The 21,497-nt window shown below is 43.6% G+C and overlaps 1 protein-coding gene across 1 annotated transcript in view; it reads left to right on the top strand.

Moving 5' to 3' along the window:
• Positions 1–21,497, top strand: part of GLI3 (GLI family zinc finger 3) — a 191,268-nt gene that overhangs the window by 34,590 nt on the left and 135,181 nt on the right. The window contains exon 2 of the mRNA XM_059818324.1: positions 15,818–16,060. Within this exon, the coding sequence (XP_059674307.1) occupies positions 15,818–16,060 (243 nt within the window). The remainder of the gene's footprint in view (positions 1–15,817; positions 16,061–21,497) is intronic.

Raw genomic sequence — 21,497 nt, 5'->3', positions numbered from 1 at the left:
TTCACTGAGAGAGCGGTGAAGCATTGGAACAGGCTGCCCAGGGAGGTGGTGGAGTCACCATCCCTGGAGGTGTTCAAGGAATGTGTGGACGTGGCACTGCGGGACGTGGTTTAGTGGGTATGGTGGGGTTGGGGTGATGGTTGGACTTGATCATCTTACAGGTCTTTTCCAACCTTAGCGATTCTGTGAAAATAGAGAATGAAATTTGTTAGCTTCAGTTTGGCTGCTTATGTTATTGAAAGATTAAATTGGACCAAACAGTTGCAGGAGTAAATTAAAGATTGGAAGCATGTGTTATTATTACTGGATGGCGAACAGTACCTTCTACAGAAAATGATGAAAAATCACTTTGCATTCCCCATATTTCTAAAAGTTGGGAATTGGATTCACCTTACCTACCTTTACCTTTCTGAAAGGTAGATGTCTAACTGGCATTAATCACCAGGTGATCTATAGTCAGTGATGTATGCCCAAAGGATGAGTCCTTCCATTGAGATCGTCGGAATCACCATCTGGGTGTGTCTTTTCTCAGCTAATGGTAGAAGGAGCCTAGACAACTAGATTATATTAGAGTTAGGTGAGATGGATCCTACCTTATTGCTGATTGTATGAACTTGAATTTCTCAGCTTCTATAGACTTAACTGCAACTGTGAAAGTTGCAGGGGTAATTACTCCTTTCTTCCTCCTGCAAAACATGCAAGTGGACCTTAGATCTGTGGTTTTTGTCTGTCACTATTATGAGCTAGCTGCATTAAAGAAAAGGCAATGCTAACAACGTAAAGGAAAAGTGAGAGGAAACTGAAGATGATCTACAGGATCCCCACTGTGCTGAATATCGTGTGAGAGACACCCCCACCTCTGTTTTCCTGGGCTAGTTCAGGGTTTGATGCCAAGAGCGATGGGGGAAAGTTTCTGTTTAATGGAATGTGGGTTGGAGAGTGGAAGTCCTGTAAGAAGAGAGAAAGGGGTGAGAGAGAAAAGATCCCATACAAAGAAGCTGAAGGAAGGAGCCCAAGCTCAGTGTGCTGAGATTGGATGGGGAACCTGGAGGGAGAGGTGGGGAATCATCAGGAATGGGGCACACTGACTGGCATGCATGATTAAAGATGAAGAAGACAGATTGAGAGGGAAGATTGGAACAGCCGAGCAAGGAGATACTTCCTACAAGGAACAGGACAAGGAGCTTAGATTTCACGACTAACATGTATTGGCTGAAGAGAATGGGTCTGAGATGAGAGGTGAGTGGAGGGCAGGGTTGGTATAGCAAATAGGACTGGGAGGAGGACGTAGTAGTGGGAAAGACACAGCATTTTAAAAATAGTAAGGTGAAAGATGGAACAGCAGAAGTATGTTTCGGTGGAAGAAGCAACAAGTTTGTTCTCCCTGGAGCAACCTTCCTCTTCAAAGCCTGGAGTGGGATTCAACGTGCAAAATTTCCTGTTTTCAGCAACTCTGTGAACCCTTGACAAGCTGCTGCATTCTGGTGCTGTAAGCTGTAAGATTATCCTGGAAACTTGCTCTGAGTCACATCTCCAATCAGCAGCTCTGTTTGAAACACAAAGCTGCTTGGAGTGGGAATGGACCTTCCTGGGGATTTCTTCCAGGGCATGGCTTTCTGTCTTGATTCCCTGATGTCTAATAAGATGCTGCCTCTGATCAAAGATTTTTCTTCTGGTGGGGTGCTTGTTACGCCTTGCTCCCTAAATACTTGTATGATAAAGAGAAATCACTCTGCAACCGTGGTGTTGGAGAGGCTGGAAACAGAGCATCTCCTCCACCTGGCTACTCATTTTGGGTAGGGATCTAGTATAGAAACTCCTGCCTCAGACAAAAATGGCTTAATCTGATCAGTGGGTTTGAAAGCTATGGAGAGGAGATACCAAACTCCTTTTGCCTTCCCTTGATAGTTATTACTTAGCCTTGTTTCCTTTTGGAAATGAGGCAAAAGAAGGATGTGGCATGGGAGGAGAGCAGTCCCTCTGAGTACAGCTATGTACTGTGGTGTGTTGCTCAGTGTTTTACTACTGCATCACAGCATGCATCCTGGGGTTTGTCCTATTAATATAAAACATTAATAGGGTACTGTAAATGCTGGGAATCCAAACTTGAGTGTCGGGTTTTTTTTCCCCTTTACCCTGAAGTTTGTACTTGAGGTGCATAAGCTATACTAGTTGAAGCCCTGATGTGTTATCCTGGCTAAAGTTGAAGCTCTGTTGGGATACGAGGACTTGGACATAAGTGATGTGGGTGATATATTCTACAAGTATATTACTGGCACTTGTTTACATAATTTCTTTATGCACTTGCATGTTCTTCTTTCAACTTAACTTGAGGTATACAGTAATTTTTATGTAAAGCAAAGGGCAGTGATGTGGTACAGGCCACGGTTTGCCCTTGTGCGAGGCAATTGCTCTGCATGGAGACATTAAAATTAAAAACGTATTAAAGGAAAAGAAACAAATAGAAGGCTTCATGTGTTCGGAAATGTGGACAGATGAATTGTGAAGATGCCAAGAAGCGAATTTGGATTCCTTCTGCTTGCTTGATTGGCAGCTAGTTGTAAAAACATACCGTGATAGTGTGCTTTGAAAAGTCGGTGAGCAAATGCAGGCCACGGCAGAGAGCTCAGTTCAGCTGTTTCTGAAATTACATAGACACCCCTGATTTGTGCCAGTTAGATTGCTGGTTCAAGGCTTTGGTTAATATCAAAAGTAGCGCATGTACTTTGATGTTAACACTCTTTAATGTCCAAGTTTACATCTTTGTTTCCGTGATTTTTGAAGATAAGACCCGAAAGAGAGGGAAGTATGTAGTTCAGTGCAGCTGACAGTGGTAACCTTACTGCTCTGGAAAAGATTTTTTTCTAGTCTTCAGAAAGGAGTTGCAACAAGCAAGCCCAATATGTATTCTGCTGTGAGAAGGCTGTGGACCGTCAGTCTCTTTGCCATGAAAACCCAGTATTTTCTAATGGGAATTTCTTCTTTACACCTCGCTGATTACAATTCTGGTGCCTCTAAAAAGGCTAATTGAATTTTATAGGACAAATGTGATAAATCTCCTATCCTCTGCGAGGAGGATATGTTAATGCAACACATGGTTGTGGCACAGTTGATAACATTGGCACGTCTGACTGTAAAAGTACCTAAGGTGTTTAGGCTATGGGTTAGCTTCTGCTGTTTGTTCACATTTACAGGACTTGTGGTAAAACTGGCCCAAACAATGAGATTAGCATGAAAGTATTATTCTTAATCTGAAAGATTTGGCAGCATGATGTGAGAGATCTGTATTACAGTTCCAAAAGACTATGGTTTTTCCATAATGGAAAATGAACTCTTGTTGGTGCTGGCAGGATGGACCTTCTGTCCTGCACTGGGGAAGGAAGAACATCGCCACTATTTGGAAAAAAGCTGCTTCAAATATTTAGCAGTCTGTAGAGGACATTGGTAAATCAAGTCCACCGCTATTATTCAGTTTTTTCAGAAAGTTAAAAAGCCATTAAAAGCCATCATTCAGAACTTAAGGTAGTTTAGATGTGAAGAGGGGGAAGCAGTGTGTTTTGGATGAGATTTCTTTGCCAGTGATACAATAGGCAGGAGGGTTGGATGGGGTAGGCATCATGAATTCAGGGCAATAGCACTTTAAAGGTCGATTTGTTTTGTTTTCTGATTTTATGTGCTTTTTCATTTTTTGTCCTTCCCTGTAGAGGGACATATAAATAGTTATTAGTCAATAGCTATGTATTTGTGGACAAGTTGTGGACAACCATTTTGCATGACAGAAATGGGAGGCACACTGCCTTTTGCAGAATTGGAATATTTAATACACAGGGTGATTTGTAGGGTAGCTTTGGGCTGACTGTTCAACACATTCTGCCTTCAGATCTAATGGGACATTTCTGGATATAACTCAAATGGACCTTGAGTCCTTCCATCATTACTGTGCTGATATGCTATATAAAAATATTTTTTCTCTTATGAGATCAGTTATCGGTATTTTACGCATTTGGTGAGTGAAGAAGACACAGTTGTGAGGAGTGAAGTGGCTTATGGAAGACCAGGGTGAGATTTGAGGAGCAGAAAGATCATCAAGTCCAGAGTCTACTGTGAATTCTCCCATAATGATTTTACTTTTGCAAGAACTTGGAGGTTCAGTCCCTCATGACAGTTGTGTGTGAAATGCTTGCAGAGGTTGCATTTTTTCCTTTAAAAAATGTTCTGTTTCTTTTTCTTTGTTTTTCAAGAGGAAGCACCCTTTCTGATGTGAGTCTTGTTTTTTTGCCTCGCTTTTGTTCAATGCAACAGTGCTGCACCTTTTTATCACACAACTTATTAACAAAAGTGGAGGAAAACAGTTTTTAGTTTTGATTCTGCCATGATGGGGAAAAAGTCTGTGGCATGCTTAGAAATGTTTAGAATTCCTAGTGGTATGCTTAAAAGGTAGTCCTACTTTGTTTTTTAAAAATAGGCTCTTTTTGGCAAAATTTGGTAATTCTCTTTTGTTGGAATACTTCCTGGATTGGATTGGATCCTTTTTTTACTGGCTACAGTTTTGCATTCTTTCTCAGCACACAGAAGTGATTATACTCCTGGGCGGTGTGCAGTGATTTATTTATTTTTATTTTGCTTGTTTGTATACAGCCAAGTGAACTTTTCAGGTGGTTCCCTTTTCCTTCCCATTAAAATAATGCTTATTTAACTTTCTTGGGGTGATGAAATTTAGTTTATTTTTCTATGAAATGAATGTTGTCTGAAAATCTAGGTAGGAAAAAATAATAAGGAAAGACTGAAATCTCCTTTTGCCAGATTGTGCATGGATGAAGCCACCAAAACGTGGTTAACAAGTTAAGAACGCTCTTTTTGAGCTGCCATGGCTAGTGTAGTAGGAAGAGTGCTGTTTTAATAAAATTGTTCTGACATTTTCTTTCTGAACATGTGAGTGTTTTTCTAACTTGGCTATCTTTCTGATCTCAGGTGTCCATTGCGTAATGATAAATGGAAATAAATAATATTGCTTAAGACAGCAGTAAGCACTTAAGTACCTGCATGTGGTTGGATTGTTAGACGCTTGCGGCAGTATTCCAGTGTCTTTTGAAATCTGCTATACAGCATTAAGGTTGGAAGGACAAATGCAGAAGTATTCAAAAAAAAAAAGTCTTGAAATCAGTTTTGCTCATTCCTAAAACTCAACAGAAAACACTGACTATTAACTTGTTTTAATCCCTAAAATGATCTGGTTGGTGTGGAGTTCCTCCTGCTGTGGGGTCGTGTTGAGGAGCCAGAAAAAGTTGGAGTGTCTCAGCCTTTCTTGCTTCTTCTCACATGTAGCAGGCAAGGCTGGCAGACCCAGCTGCAGGCTGGGAAGCCTGGCCAGAAGTGGGCAGTGGAAGTGAAGAAGGGAGAAGGGCACTGGCAAGGAGGAACCCACCGCCCTGGGAAGGGGACCCCAGAGGCTAGTGAGCTGTAGTCAATTATCCTAATGCTCCAACTCACAGAATCACTAAGGTTGGAAAAGACCTGCAAGATCATCAAGTCCAACCATCAACCCAACCGCACCATGCCCACTAAACCATGTCCCACAGTGCCACGTCCACACGTTCCTTGAACACCTCTGGTGGTGGTGACCCCACCACCTCCCTGGGCAGCCTCTTCCAATGCTTCACCGCTCTCTCAACTCCATGTGTCACAAAGCCTTCTCTCCAAAGCTTTTAAGAGTACTCCTTCCCTAGGTGAGGGGAGTGGAGATCATGGTATGAAGAATTTGCTCCTTCCTTTCCTTCTAGGCTCTCCATCCCTTTTTGCCCACTCCCACGTAGCCGTCCTTGGACCCAGACTGATGGCTGCTTGTGGCTGGCAGTAGTATTTTTCATGACTGGAATGTGAAGACAGTAATTATGTGAGTTAGTATGGCAGTGCACATCTCTGCAAGAGCTCCTGCATCCTCCTTAGTGGAGAAAACTGAGAAGAAAGTGAGCAGAGGGGGCAAAAGCAGGTTGGTCTTTGGGAAGGTCAAGCACTTAAGGCCTAAGGAGAGGTTTTTTCTTCTGTAAGAAGGTGTCTCCAGGCAGGGAAGACAGCCTCTGAACTTTAACACTGACAGCATCAACTTGATAGGTAAACAGATGGCATCAGGTCTGGGATTTTCAGAATACCCAGTTCTTGGGGGTGAAGTGGCATTGATAAAGGGAATATTTGACGATATCTGTGGATTAGGAGCTCTGCAGTCTTTAACTAATGCAGTAATGTGCAGAAGATCATTCAAAGCATCATCGTTTGGTCTACAGGACTCGAGAGTTTTCTGGGGAGGTTTTTTTGTTGCTTGAAAATATCCTTTGCTGCCAGTCTTGCATTTGTTTTGCAGCATTCTCCTGAATTATTTGGATATCTGATGAGGAATGTGAAAAGTCTCATTTCTATGTTCAGGTATCCCGCATGCCTGTGTGGACACTTATGCGCAGACATCAGTGTATCATGCAGAGCCTCATCTGCAATCAGTTGGGTTTTATGGGACTGTAAGGTGGAGCTGAATTTGAGAGTGCGTGTGACCACATATGTCTGTATACATTTCTAGATAGAAATAAATATACATACACATCTGCACACAAAAAATACAGGGCATTCAAAGTTTGCCCTGAGACCTTGATGAAATCGTTGTTCGCAACTGAGATTGCAGCCACAGTAAATCAGGGCAGAGTAACCCATAACATATTTTTAAACAGCTGGTACGCTTCAGAGGCCAGAAGTACAGGGCTATAATGGAAACACTGACTCTTACTGCAACTGTGCAAAGGGATGCAGCAATAAATGAATTTCGCAATGAAAGAGGTGATATCTGCCATCTAAACTGAAGGGTTGCCGTGGCTCTTGGGTTGTTGCAAACCACTTAGCGATTGGCTAATGATTGCATTTAGCAGTTTGAGCCCACCGAAGGAAAAAGGCAAGAAATGTCAACTCTGTTTGTATGTGCCACTAAAGTAACTCTTCTTTATTCTGTCAAGGCCAAGGTGTCTGGGCTGTAGATGTTACAAAGGGAGATGGTGCACCGAAGGGTTTAACTTCTCTTTCACTCTTCTGCAGCTTCTAAGCATGGCTAATCAAATTTATATCGGGCTACAAGGAGCTTTGTAAAACAGCTTTAAGGCCTGGTGTTGCTGCTGGCTTGGTAGGAAGTGACAGCACCATGGAATGTCCTCCAGTGTCTGAGTGAAATGAGGCAGTTACCCTCAGATAGGCGTAAATGCGCTATTAGATGGTTGAGAAATACATTTTTTTCCCCCCTCCCCTCTAAAACCCTCCTGGGAATTTGTTGTAGTGCCTTTGATGTAACTAATTAGCCTGCTCAAAGTAAGCAGTGACTAACAGTCTAATAACTGGCTAATGGAAGGAACTTCATAACGTTTTCAAATCAGGATCCTTTTGAGTGTCTTGCAAGAGGCTGAGGAGCTTTTCCCTTCTGAGAAATGGTTGCCAATAGCCAGATCCTGATGTCCATAGTCATCTTTCTCCAAGTTACATTTGAGACTCCTGGCTCTTTGAAGAGGCTAGATGTTGGAGAGGAGCAATAATCCTGGAGATATGCTGAAAGTGCCAAGCTTGAGTTTTAGCCCTGATCAGCAGACTTGGAGCAAATATTTTAGTTTGCTGAGGCTGTCGCATGGTAACTTGCAGTCTTTGAATTTTGTAAGGTGGAACGCTTTTTAAAAGGGGAAGTGGAAAAGTAAGATTGTTTTTGCAAGAGATTATTTTCTCTTCTGCAAGTGTCCCAATCCTCAAGTAGTAAAATCAAAACACAAAATTTACTGTAATGGGAAAGGGGAATGTTTTTGCCTGCTTTCTAGTTCTGCAGATTTAAAAGGAGAAATCACATACTACATGTTAATTTTGTCAGTCAGTTCTACCTTCAAATGTCTTCTGCTTCTGCATTAAGGCTTTCTTTTTCTTGTCCACTGGAACTACAAAGCACTTTTACTACTAAGTCTCTTTCTCCTCAAGCTAACGATACAGCATTTCTATGTGCTAACAAACCTCCTACACCCTTTCTGGGCACAGACCATTCGAGCCCAACAGCCAGACCATTTGTGATGCTGGACGTGAATCCCTCTTGCTCTACTTGCATGAGTAGTTTCAATGAATCCCTGGGATTACAGCGGGAGTAAAGCAAGCAGGATATGGGCCTGTAGGTCCTGTGAAGGTAAACTTAAAAGCTCGCCGCCTGCGCGGTACCTGGGTGCAGGGTTTAGTGTTTCTCCTGCCAGCAGCCGATGTCGTCACCAACACCTAAACCAGAGTGCTGGGGGCTGCGCTCGCGAGCGGTGTTAAGTATCGCTGCAATAATCCACTGTCTGCCATGGGAGAAAGACGTAGCCCTGAACTTGGGAAGGGAGAAAGTGGTTTTCAGCTGTTCTGATTTAGATTGTTTGTTTTGTTATTTTTAAAGCCTGTGAGGAAATGGGCTGGGAGAGGGCTTGTTCAGAAGTGAGGCTCCCACTTCTTTAGAGTCTGACCCTGCGAGTTGCTGAGAATTAGTGCTTCCATTAGCTTCCCTGAGCCTCGCAGCCCCGTGGGCTGGGGCTGGGCATTGCAGGGGCTTGGGGTCCGCGTATCGGCTGCTTGGCCGTTCAGCTGGGCAGCTCTAGGCAAAGGTGACCGACAGGATACTGTGGGATTCTGGTTCGCAGCAAGCAACTTCCCCGGCTTGATCCACAGTCGTTGAAGTCAGTGGGATGGCTCAAGTGTCAGGTCAGTAACGTCAGCCATATATCCAAAGGTTATTTCCCTTTTTTCCCCATGTCCTGCATGATCAGCGAGATGTAGGATCGGGTGCAAGGCAAGCCAGCCCTGCCTCCTGCCCTCCCTGTCTGCTTTCTGAGAGTCCTGGGACTGACCAGGAGGTTTCCACAGCACCCTGTGCCTTTGTGCGTACATAGCTGTGACCCCAGCTACCTCTTGTGTTCCCTAGGTAGGATGTTCTTAGCTTAAATGAGATTTTTTGGCATCTCCCTATAGGTCTGATGCTGGGGTTTGTGTATGCAGACTTCCAGTTAAATCTGGTAGGTGTTTGCTTGTGTGAAACTTTAAAGGTGGTTTTATTTTATATAATTTCATATGTCTGTTTAACTTCAGCCTCATGGTTTTAGTTGGGAGCAGTTGGGGAGGCACCAAGCAGTGTAATTTATCTGGATAATCAAAAAATGGAGGTAAAGACATCGCTACTAACAAGGCTCTCTCTGATCTAGGTGTCTGAAAAAGTTTACCTGAATTTTAAGCTGCTTTGTACCATTAGCAGGTTCCCCAGCAGTGTTGGAAGAGTTACGTGCACAGCTGGAAAAGGCTGTGAGCCATCTTCTGCTGATAGCAGTGCCTGGCTGACTTTGTGTTGGAGCAGCGTGAGCTCTGTACAGGGCCAGTCTGGTCTCTTCTAGGGCGGTGGGAGCTCTGACATCCACCCAGAGGAGCGCAGGAACAGGCTCTGTTTTGAAACTCGTAGAAGCTGTATTGGTGCACTGGGTTCTGGCTTCCTCTGTACTTTCAAAAAAAGGACTGAATTAAGTTGTGCTGTAGGTGCGGCAAAAATGAACGTACATATCACTTGTGGAAAATAATGGGGGGGTGGAGTATTACGTAGGTGTTGTCAGGATTGGGTCCGCTTTCTGCCTTGTCGTTAAATCCTTTTTCTTCCAGTGAAAGTTAAAGATGACAAACAAAAGGCTATAACAGGTTTTTCAAAACAAACGAACAAAAACAGAGGAAAGAGCTGTGTGTTCGTATTCCAAAGGTCACAAATCAGTTCCTGGAAAATACTATACATATGGTAATGGGAAAATAACTAAGCTGAAAATCCGTTACAAATGGGAGTATAAATCTATACATTTTCAGTGGTGAGCTCAGATAATGTATGCTATTTATAAGCACAAAAGTCTTGTATAAGGTATGCTTAAGCATTGCAAATAAAGTGAGTACCATACTTGTTATCTTGGTTGGAGTCTATTTTTAAAACCAATTATGAGCATTGTGCTTCATATCTGTGTTAGTGTTTCCAGGGCGCGCACTTCATGTGCAGTTGCTCCAAACAAACTTGGGACGAAGAGTGCCCAGTTTATACTACTGTACCCACCCAAAACAGAACTTTGGTTACAACACGCACTGTTTTTAAAGGTAGGCACAATTCTACAGATGTATTTCCTCCTGCTTTGCTCTTAAGGTGGCCAGAGAGTGGTGATCAGCGTGTGCATGCGAGAAAGTGCGGATACGCATGTCCTAATGAGCCTGGCAATTGCTCTGTTGCAACATTTCAAGGAAGAAAATATCAAGTCTCAAACTTAGACCTTCTTAAACGTGAGGGAAATTGCTTTCTTACTTCGGTATCTATTCTATTAAGAATCTAAGTAGGCAATCTTTTTTACATTTCCCCCCCATTCCTTCTGGCTCACAGCAACCTAAAATGCTACTTTTCTGGGAAAGACTGATATTCTGACTTCAGTTTTGTAATTTAATGACGGAGAGTTTCCTTAGTAAACCAAATTTAGAGTACTAGAATGCTTATCTTATATCCAGACCTTGAACATAAAAGGCATTTTATACCAGCAATTGTTCATTTAATGAGCAATTGCAGAGTGCAGGACGGTTAAGGGATTGAGCTATATGCACCATTATTGCAAGAAGTATTCCGAAATACCAGAAATAGGACGTAAGCTCTGATCAGGGGGACTGTGAGCACAATTACCTTCTTTTCAAATCCTTCTGTGACACTGCGGGAGGAAAAAGGACTTTGAAACTTGAAAGGAAAGAGCTTGCTTTCAACCTCAAAAGCTAGGAGGAAAGGGCTCTGAAATTTGCTCAGTATTCCCAATTCACCATTAGCCTGTTTCTTCCTTTAGCCTCAAGGCATTCTCCGCTTTTTGAAAAGATGTTAAGAAATTCAGTCACAATAGAGAGCCTAGTTTTGAACATGTTTCACTCGGTCCATTGAGGTCTGGTCTTCAGCCTTTGTGTGGGGTGAATTGAGCTGAGCAGCAAGCTGGTTGGGGAGAGGTGAATGAGCAGTCTCTGTGCAGTCACAAATTCTGGCAAAGAAAAGATTACCCTTTCCTTTATTTTACAATATGCATTCCTGTACAATCCTGCTAGTGGCAATATGCGGCGCAGAGCTTGTGCTTAGGTCAATATGGAGCACTTGGTTTATAGCAACTCTTGTTAAGTTTGTCTTGTAATTGAAGCTGCTGTTGACCTTGCTTGGAGACCATTTGTAAAACCGTTTATTTAGCATAAACTGAAATAATAAACCCTCCTTCTCTTAGGCCGATTGTGATAGGGTGACATTAGTTTGATTTAATGATTAGCTGCCTGACCCCTCAGCTAGAGAGAGCCGCTTGAATAGGGAGAGTTCACTAGGAAGCACACAGGAAGAATACTAATGAGCTTGTTAAATTTAGCATGGCACCAACCACTTTTAATTCCTCTAATGGGAGAAGCACTGCCTCTGAGAGAGGGAGGGAGACGGGGCGGGGTGGGGGGGGAGAGAGAGGAAAAGAGGGAGGAATGCCCATGTCCCAGTAGCGGAGAATTTTGGTCAAGAGAAGAGCTTGGAGGGAGCGTCAGCCAGGGTCTCTTGGACTGAGTTGTAAGTACCTCGTCTCTTCTTTCACCTGCCGAAATGCGTTGGCAGATCGCTCGTGAGACAGTAATGCTCGCTGCAAGTTGCATGCAGAAACGTGGCAACAGAACTTAATATGTAAATGGATTTAACTGGGCTGGTGGTGTCTCGTTTAAGCGGGGGACTCTGAAGTGTGTTGAGACTGATTTTTCAGCGCAGTGTATCAATAGATTTAAACTTTTTTAGTTGCTGACTTTAAGAGCCTTAAAGTAAAAAAGCTTTTACTTTGTCTTGGTCTACAATAAAAAAAGAGCAAAAAGTTCAACAGGGAAAGAAAGTTTAATGGATTTTTGCATTGGGTTTTGGTTTGTCCTAATTCTTAATTTTCTGGGTAAATTAGCTGAGCGATTAAAAGCGTGTTTATTCAGGCATGCTGTCCAGTGTGAGTTCTATGAAAAAGCTTGTTGATTAAATGAAGTGCTGCTTAGTGCTCAGGACTTGTAATAAAAATGGCTTCTGAGCAGAATAGCAGGACTGAATTGGGTATTTCCAAGGTTCTCCCATCCACTGAGAATAATGTGATCGTTCCAGGCTGGGCACTTGTAACACATGTCTCTGGCTACTGGCTTGTTAAGACACAGTAGGGTATACATGAAGAAAGAGAAGCTTATGCAGATTGCTTTTGGGGGCTGATTACTTTCTTTTTTTCTTAATTAACCCTTTTGTCTCTTACACCTGCAAAAGGTAGGATGAACTATGTTGGAGTCAGTGGGGTCCCACTAGTGGGAAACAGGTGGGGACGAGGGAGGATCAGTCCCTTTGACTTTGGCATTTGTCTCTCTGCAAGATCGTAGTAAATCGGATGTTTCTTTTGACCCTAAAGCCGGCCACTTCTAAAACATCACCAGAGTGGTAACAGTTGTCGTGTATTTGGCTGTAAACCCCTTTGGCAGATACTGCTGGAGAAGTGGGCTGTTTGCTTACGTTTTTGCTATAGAGTCCCACTTGTTGCCATGGTGGACAGTATGTTTCTGTCAATAATTTGGCCTGGCGCGGCTTGCCTGCACTTACTCTTCAAACTTTATTGAACGATTCAGCTGAAACAGAACAAGATTAAACAGCTTTTGCCTTTCGGCGCACTGGAGTGGCTCGCCTGCCGTTGTGAGAGTCGGCAGCGTTGCTGCAAGAGGAGTTTCCCGCTCGGCGCCCGGGGAGCTCCTGCAAAAACCGCTTGCCTGTTTGTGTCCTGGAGCGTGGGTCCTGTCAAGCCTCTCATCTGCCCCTTATCAAAAGCAGCTCAGTGGTGCCGAGCGTGAAGTTTGGCCGTTGAATGTTCCTTATTATTGCAAAAACGCTGTCATGTTTTTTTTTAAAAAAAAAAATACTTCTAGGGGAACTTTTATAGGGCAGACAGCGTACAGAAATGTGTGACTTCTAACAGCATGCGGCAGTAATTTCATAATGGGGAGAGAGGCGGTTAGATGCGGAGGGAAAAATACTGCTTTTTTGTTTTCTTTCCTTTTTTCCTTGAACAAAAAAAAGGAAAGCTTATTAAAACAAAACACATTTTTCCTTTAGTTTCAAAGTTCCTGAAAGTAGGTTTTGAATTTCATTCAGCAATTTGGAAAATGAGCTTGTTCCATAGCAGTCACTAGTACCTTGATTCGTGACACATGCGTGTTTTGAGAAGGCAAGAATGAAAGTGGAGCCTGCAGACAGACGTCAGCTTCTTGTTGTATCCCGGGATGGCAGTTTTAACAAATATTATCTTTATATGGAAGAGTAAAAGAACCGAAATCCTATCTGATCCTCAGATTGGTTATACAGCCCCGCAAATCACTCCAGCTTGCTGCTTTCCATACTGTGGTAGCACAGGTTAGCTTGCTCTGCTTAAGTGTCTGTCAGGATTTCAAATGGAGTGTAATCCCCTATTTTTACAAGAGTTTACATCTCATCAGTGAAAGTTCACTCTAGGTTGAAATTTAACATAAAAGACTCCGGCTAGAAAGAAACGTGATGGAAAATATGACTTTGGGGTGATTTTTATTTTTTAGTTATATGAGGTTTTTAGAAAGCTGCTTGTATAAGTTTTAAAGTTTTAGACTCCCTTTTGCAGTTCTCTAACTAAAACCAGCTTCAGTGTAAAAAGTTGAAACCTTAAACCCTGCTAATCCAGAGCAGGGACCGGTGCCTGTGCATATTAATAAAAAGTAGAAAAGGGCAAAGGGTTTAAACTCCATGGTGGTGTTGTCCATTTCCATTAACTCTTTCTCCTCAGACCCAACCCTCAGTGCTCTGTATGGAGAATTACTGCTGGCTGTAAAAGGAATTCAGTCCCTGGAAGATGCTGATAAGTCAGCAGAACCCGGTTGCTGTAATACTTGGAGGTAGAAAAAATAATTGAGCGCTCAGTAGGCTACGCTGCTGGGTTTCCTTGTTGCTGCTTCTTGGGAGGAGAGGAGGCAGGGAGAAGCCTAGTGACCCCCGCATTCAAAGCCGTGGCGTGGCTAGTTTGTGTGTATAATGGCCAAAATGCAGCTCCAGGTATCGGTACGTACGGAGCCTGTTTCTAATCTAATTCGTATGAAGGCAAACAGGTTGAGTTACGCGGGTGTCGGGCTTGATGAAAGTAGTCTCCTGGTGAATTGCTGGCTGGTGCTTTCGCCGTGTGAGTGAGTACACCAGTGCCAAGTACAAGTAAAAGTTCAGCCCTGACCTCCAATCTGACAACTGAAGTGCAATCTTGGCACTGCTGTCAGTGATCCTGCCTTGCACGTGGGTTGTAGAGTAAGTGTACCTCAGTTTTATTTCCTAGGGGTGTTTTCATTTCCTTTCTATTACCTTTTTTGTGCCTGGAGTTTAATAATCTGAGGTTCCTCATGCACTTCTAGAACCGCTGATCAACTTTTGAAGCTAAGCATATTTATCAGTGCTTCTTCAAGATGTATTGGTGTACACCCATGTATGCAGCGTGGTTGATTGAACAAGGCGGTACCAGGAGCGTGGGTATTGGCCAAGGATTACAGCCAGTGATCGCGTTTTAGAGAAACATCTCTGTATTTTAAAGCAATAGTGTGGCTTAAGGAGAGCATTTCCAGTAGAGACTTGTGTAGCTAACAAACCCTCCTGCCACATGGCACTTGTGAAGTGTACCCAGGAAGATGCATCTGGCTTTTGAGGAACAGAACCGTTTGGTCTGGTTCTTGAAGGGTGCACGCGGTCCCTGGGAGTTAAAATTTCCCATGGGAGCAGAGGGTTGGTTCAGGACCTGGTGCTGGGGCTGCCTGCAAGGGAGGCTGCTGGAGCCATCTTCAGAAGGCCCTTCCCCTCACAAGTGGTACCCCAGGCCTAAAGGCTTACTCCAGACTAGGGCTTGGGTTTGACCCTCCTAATTATTTTCTCCCTTTTTTCTTTTCCCCTGTTCGTTAAGGATTTGTGGGTTTGTCCATGTGGATATGGGAAGAAGAGGGAAGGGGAGTGTGCTCCACCACCCTGCACGTGCGTCCGTGTGGTGACAGTGTTAGGGCGGGTGGCCTCACTTGCACCCTAATTATTTTCTCCCCTTTTTCTTTTCCTTCCGTTCGTTAAGGATTTGTGGGTTTGTCCGTGTGGATATGGGAAGAGGAGGGAAGGGGAGCGTGCTCCACCACCCTGCACGTGCGTCCGTGTGGTGACACTGTTAGGGCGGGTGGCCTCACTTGCACCCGCCTGATGCTGCTGGTGCTGTGTCTTGAGCAATTTTACCCACTTTCTTGTTGCCTGCCTTACTTCTGATCGCTAAGGACCTTCTTGCAAGGCTCCAGCCTCTCACACAGGCCCGCAGGGCAGCGGTGGGTGGCTGGGTTTGATTTTGGCCCAGCCGGTGTGTTCCTCTTCTTTGTGACAAATGGGGTTTTTTGCCTCCCCGCCAGGCAACCCAAACTCCCAGTCTCCCTGTCCCAGAGGCGAGAAAACAGCAAGCCTGTGTCTGTTCTCGCACGATTGATAGCCCCGCCGGTAGGAACATCGGCTCGTGGGTGACGATCTACCGCTCAGCAGCTCCTCTCTGAACGGGCGGGCTTCCCCGGCCATCTCCCATGGCCGCACGTGCGCCCACCGTCACAAACTCACACCCTGAGGAGGAGGGCGGGGGGGGAGAACTTTATTGTATTTGCTATAGATGGGCTAAAAGTGTGTGTCTCTTTCTCCTTCCCTTCTCTCTTTCTTCTCCCCCGTTTTTTCTCGCAGAGGATGAAAGTCCTGGGCAGACCTATCACAGAGAGAGAAGGAACGCCATCACAATGCAGCCGCAGGGTGGGCAAGGCCTCGGCAAGATCAGTGAAGAGCCTTCCACGTCGAGCGAGGAAAGGGCCTCATTAATCAAGAAGGAGATCCATGGATCTATATCGCACCTTCCCGAACCTTCTGTACCTTACCGCGGGACGCTCTTTACCATGGACCCCCGAAACGGTTACATGGACCCTCATTACCGTGAGTATCGATGGCTGGTTCGTTTGGGGATGCAAAGTTGGAAGGCTGTCAAATTTAATGCAATTTTACTTGTCGCCTTGCATCGTCCCCGGGGAGAACTGCTTTGTCTGGGGGGGGGCATGTTTGAGGTAATACAATCTCTTTTTTTCTGAAGTTAAAAACCAGGGAGCAGTTGCATTGCAGCTCGAAATTATCACAGGCCTCTGCAAAGCAACTTCCACAGGACATGTCATCTGTTGCTAATCCTCCTCAGCCATCCGGGGTTGCATTTGCTCCACCTCCTTAATATATGAAGAAAAAAAGCCTCATTAAAGAAAGCACAGAAGGAAAATGAAACAGGCCTTAAAACCCCTCTTTTAAAACAATGTTCAAGTATGGTATTAAGAGGAGGAAGGACCATGCCTTGTACAATGAGAATTTGGAGCAGGGGGGGATTGGAAGGTTTACTGCTGTGTTTTTGGGGTTTTTATTTTGTTTTGGAGGCTTAGGGATTTGTGTGTGTGTGTGTTTGAGAGTGTGGGCTGATGGAGTGGTTTTGCAATTTTCTTCTCCAGCTACAGCTCCCTGAAGTTGGGGGGGGGGGAAGGCAAATGGTTTCAACTTCCGAATTCCTGCTCAGGCATTAATAAAAAAATAAGAAATTAACTGACACTTGAACACAGATGTGGAATGGATTTCTCCACAGGCAAAATATGAGGGAGTTAAGCAATTTTTTTCATCTGCTTCTAGTTTACAAAAAAGAAAGAAGGGGAAAAAAATCATTTAGTTGTGTAGTAATGAAGTACATCTTGAGGTGTCAAGGCTTGTGCCTTTTGATTATAGATTTATCACCCAGTCAGGATACAGATTTGCCATTTAACCTTCCAGTCTCCAGTTCCAGATGATAGGCTTAAGACCCACAAAGAGGGGCCAGTCTGTGTTGGGGTTTTTCTTTTCCACATCATTCAGAAATTTTAGTGTTTTAAGGCAAAAGGTCATTAGCCAGATGACTGATTAGTGAGGACAGCTGATTAGTGCATGTTTTTTTGCTAAAGAAAGTGCCAGGGATAAAAGCTAATTTTATCCCTTCATTAGTTGGGCTAGCAGCAAAGGGGAATGTTCACTCATCAGGGTGCAGATCAAAGTATGTCTCGCACAACCTTAAGTCTCACCAACCTCCTGTAAAAAAAAAAAACACAACAAGAATAACCCAGCCTAATTGTTAATAAGGATGGAGGCATTATGAGAAAACCAACACTTGTTGTCTTTATAGTTTAGATCGGTATTTAGGGGGAAAGCTTGCAGTTAAGCTTTTGAGCTCTCTTCCAGTGTAGGCAGCTGGTTTCTGTACACCCTCCTCCTCCTCGCCCAGCCCTGCTGAAACCCTCTGGGGCAGTTCCTCGTCTTTCTGCTGAGGAGGATGTGCCACAGCACACCAGCGGCAGACTCGTCTGCCAGAGAGGCGTGAAGGTACAGAGCGAACGACTGCTCGTGAGCAGCAGTGCGTGGAAGTACTGCCTTGTGGGTTGGAGACAGCGTTGGTGGCTTATGGTTTGTTAATGCAACCCCCAAATCTCGCTTTAAAAGAAAATGTTACTGGGGAAGCAAAATAGCTTCTTTGTTTGTAGGCTGTACAGCTGGGGGGGGATGATATGTGTGATAAAAACAAGCCCCCAAACAACCAACAAACCTTATGCTTAATTTAGTGGTCACGATTTCCATTTTGACCAGCTACCAGCTCACCCCTTAAATCTTGTTCAAAGTGTTACTGATACTCCTGAAGTTTCAGACTGAAGGAAAAGGGCCAGCCAGTCAGAATGAGTCTGAGTGGTTTGCATTTAGTATATTTTATTTTCTTGAATCTGCCTTTTGATGAGGGTCCTCAAGAGTTGATGACTACTATGTCTGTATTGTGACCAGTAACGCTAGCTAGTTGGGATGTGTGGGCTACTAGAACAACGTGGATGTCAGAAGTTGAGCGAACAGTAGAAGTTCTCCAGCATAAAACAGAGAAACAGGAGATGAGTTCACTTTGAATGAGCAACATGATCTTAAGGCAGAAGTCTAAGTCAGAAAACATCAGATGGGCAGACCTGCTTCACTGCTGCTGTAGCGAGTTGTACACTTGTCCTCACTGATTTATAAAATCCCTCAAGCTATTGATGTCATACAAAGAGCCATCATGCTTTTATTTACCTTTAATAGATGTGATACGGAACGACAATGAAAGAGACAAATGTCTAGTTAGATTTATAGGAAGGCAGACAGGCTTACTGAAATTTTCATAGTAGTTGTATCATTTATATATGTAAGACATGCTTTTATCGAAGTGGTGACTGTATTCAGGCTGACACTTATAGTGGTCCATATGAAAAAGGCTGAATAATGTAAACATACCCCAGTCCCACTGTAGCAACAGGTGAAGAACCAGCAAGGCTATCATTCCCTTCCTTAGTTTCTTGCCAGTTTTGCTGGGCATATGGATAGAAAATACTGTTTTAATTCAACATAGTTGGGTATGTAAACACTCAAAGTAATTCCTTAGTTTCCCTGTGGTTGGAAAATACAGACTTTTCAAGATGCCTAATTTGTGCTTCTATTTATACCCACTTTGTATTTAAAAGTGTGGGCAGGCTTCCTGTAACACAGGAAAAGGGAAAATAATTTTTTTGAAGAAGGACATCTGTGTATTTTTATGGCCAGAAAAGAGAAAGAGCATTTCAGTCAATTGTGTGTGGAACGCATGTCCCCTCCAGGAGCTGCAGTTACTAGAAACAACGTGAATGCTTTGCATTTCTACGTTTAAATATGCGTGTCTCTATGTGCACTGCAGGATTTTTTGTTGTTATAATTTTTTTCCTAATTAAAGTGACTCATGTTGTAAATGTTGGAAATAATAGCTACCATATATGTGGAATAAATACCTCATTGAGGGGGAGTTTGCTCTCCTGTGGAGTGTGGGTGGGGATAATGGTTATGTTTCAAGTGGACCAGCTTTTCAAACAGCTGGGATGAAACATGCTATGGAGCTGGCAGCCCTTCTGCACTGCCAGAGAGCCCCTCAACCATTTAGCAACTGAGAATGGGAGAGCAGCCTCGTGCTCAGCCCACAGCCCTCTGTCCTCTAAGAGATAAAAGGAAAAACGCACAGGCCTAAACCAGGAATTTTTTTCTGTCTTTTTTGTTAAAGATTTCTTAAGCACCATTTAAACAATGGTCACAAAGTCCTGGGGGTTTTGTTCTTGTTTAACTTTTTTAAAAACTTTTTTCTTTTTAAAAGCTTTAGGGTAGATGATGAAAATGCTGGAGTTTCCTTTCATGTGTTGCACCTTTTCTTTATTGAGGAGAGGAGGGTTACTGAGCTTAATCACAGTGTTTCTTAAATGGATTTAAAACCCCTGTTCCTCAAACACTGATTGCAGTGGTAGTTGGAGCCCCTTGTTAATGTAAATTCTGTCTCTAGAGGTGGGGAGAGCAACTTGCCTTTTGTTATTCTCTTCCCCAATTTTAATCCCCACACAGATTTATGGTAGTGCTAAGACTGCCTGTCTCACAAGTCATTCCTCATGGAAAAAATGAATCATTCCTGATGTAAACACTTTGATTTAAAACATACTGCTGGTATTCTTCCCTGGATTTCGTAGCTCGTCTGAAAGAATTGTTAGTTCCTAATTAGTAAAGCCTGAAGAATTATCTTAAGTAAAAAGCAGTGACAGTTCAGTTGGCTCTGATCTGAAAATTCATATATACAGGAATGGCCCTGGCAGGATTCTTTCTGGTACATTCCTCCATCTCAAAGAGGATGCACTGAATGTAGCTGAAAGCAGGAACTCACTCCTTTTTCTTTTTTCTTCCTTAGTGGGGATTTATTCTTCTGGTTTTGAAGCTTCTGTATCTATCTGGGGAAGTGGGAACTGCTTATTGCACATTTCATAGGATTAACCCTCCAAAGGTATTGATTGCCCTCAGTTCCCACTGACTGTGCCTGGACTTGTGCTTTGTAAGGATCGGGCCCCTCATAACTGCCTGGGTTAGATTACCCAGTGTTCGTGTCATCTCAAAATCAATTTGCAATGTGAACAAAAGACCACAGCAAGGAAAATACAGTGCTGGTTCACTAGGTGCACTTGTTCATTTACTGCGTTTTAATTTCTATTGACAAGAATTCCCCTTCCTTCATCTCCCCATAGAAAAGGAAAAAGGCGGGGGGAAGGAAATTAGATTCTGTTTCTACAAATGCAAACTGGTACTTGGAAACACTGCCTTAAAGTGCAATAACTAGAAAGCAATGACTTTTCATGGCAATGTGGCTTGAACCGCGATGGCCAGCTATGCGTGGCGCTTTGGACAGTGAGAGCAGTCCAGGTCGCCACCAGCAGATGCGCTCGTGGAAGGGGGTTTCCATGTGCTTTGTAGAGGGGGGAGCCGGTGGCCTGCCATGTCCTCTCCTTGGCACATTTTGGGATTCTGGAGGGATAACCAAGATGCTCTTAGATGGTCCCAAAGTAGGCACTTTCCTTAGGTCACATCTAGCTTCCCAGTGTCACCAGGTGGCAGGAGCCTGGGACAAATTTATAGAGGTTTCTGCCCAGCCTTGTTGGAGAGCAGTAGGGGAGTGTCAGAGAGGAATCCTTGTAGAGATTTAGGGCTGGGGTCTTTAAAGACATTTAGGGGCTTTTCAATTTCAAAGTGAGTTTGGCCTCTTAAATACCTCTGAAAATCTGAGTCTCACTTCTTCAGCTCTTTCCACAGCATTTTTCAGGGGAGGGACTTAAGCGCTCTCTTAACAAAACTCTCCACTGACAGTGATTTATGGGGTGGTTTCCAAATGTTGACAAGGAGGGGTAGTTGAAAAAAGTAAAATCTAAAGCTTTTAATAAAACTCCCAGGAAAAAAAAGCCTCTAGTATAAAAGTGAATGTCAGATTACTGGTGTTAGCTGAGCAACTGAAATGTTGGTCTTTTTTTTGCAAGCATGCTAATTCTCTTAACGTTTTTGGGATAGAAATCTAAAATGTAGGAGTAACTTTCAATAGCCTCCAACAAAAAATGTTACTGCTCTCAAAATCAAACTTTGCATCAGAGGCAACTTCAGTTTGAAATTTTGGAAGGTGCCATGGACCTTGTAAGCTTAACAGCAGCTTATAAATGGAAATATCTTCTCCAGGTTGCCTCCCAAACCTCCCTGGTTGTAATGAGCAGAACTTCCCAAACACAAGTACTCCTGCCCATTTCGCTGGAGCCCTTCTGTGGGATAAGCAGGGTCTCTTGAGAGCCCTGGAGTTGCTGCCCCTGTGTGATGCTCTCATTTGGAAATAACAATTGAACCCATAGATTTACAGCTAGAAATGGCACCCAGAGATGTCCTTTTCTCTACCAGATTTTCTCTCTCCTCTGCATGAGACAGACTGCAGAACTGCAAATACCTGGAAGGCCTTGAAATGTAACGTGGTTGAGAA

Source organism: Gavia stellata, chromosome 6 (genome assembly GCF_030936135.1).
Source record: "Gavia stellata isolate bGavSte3 chromosome 6, bGavSte3.hap2, whole genome shotgun sequence".
In the NCBI taxonomy this organism is placed as follows: Eukaryota; Metazoa; Chordata; class Aves; order Gaviiformes; family Gaviidae; genus Gavia; species Gavia stellata.
Note: the sequence above shows the minus strand (reverse complement) of the source record. Positions and strands in the feature narration are given on the sequence as shown.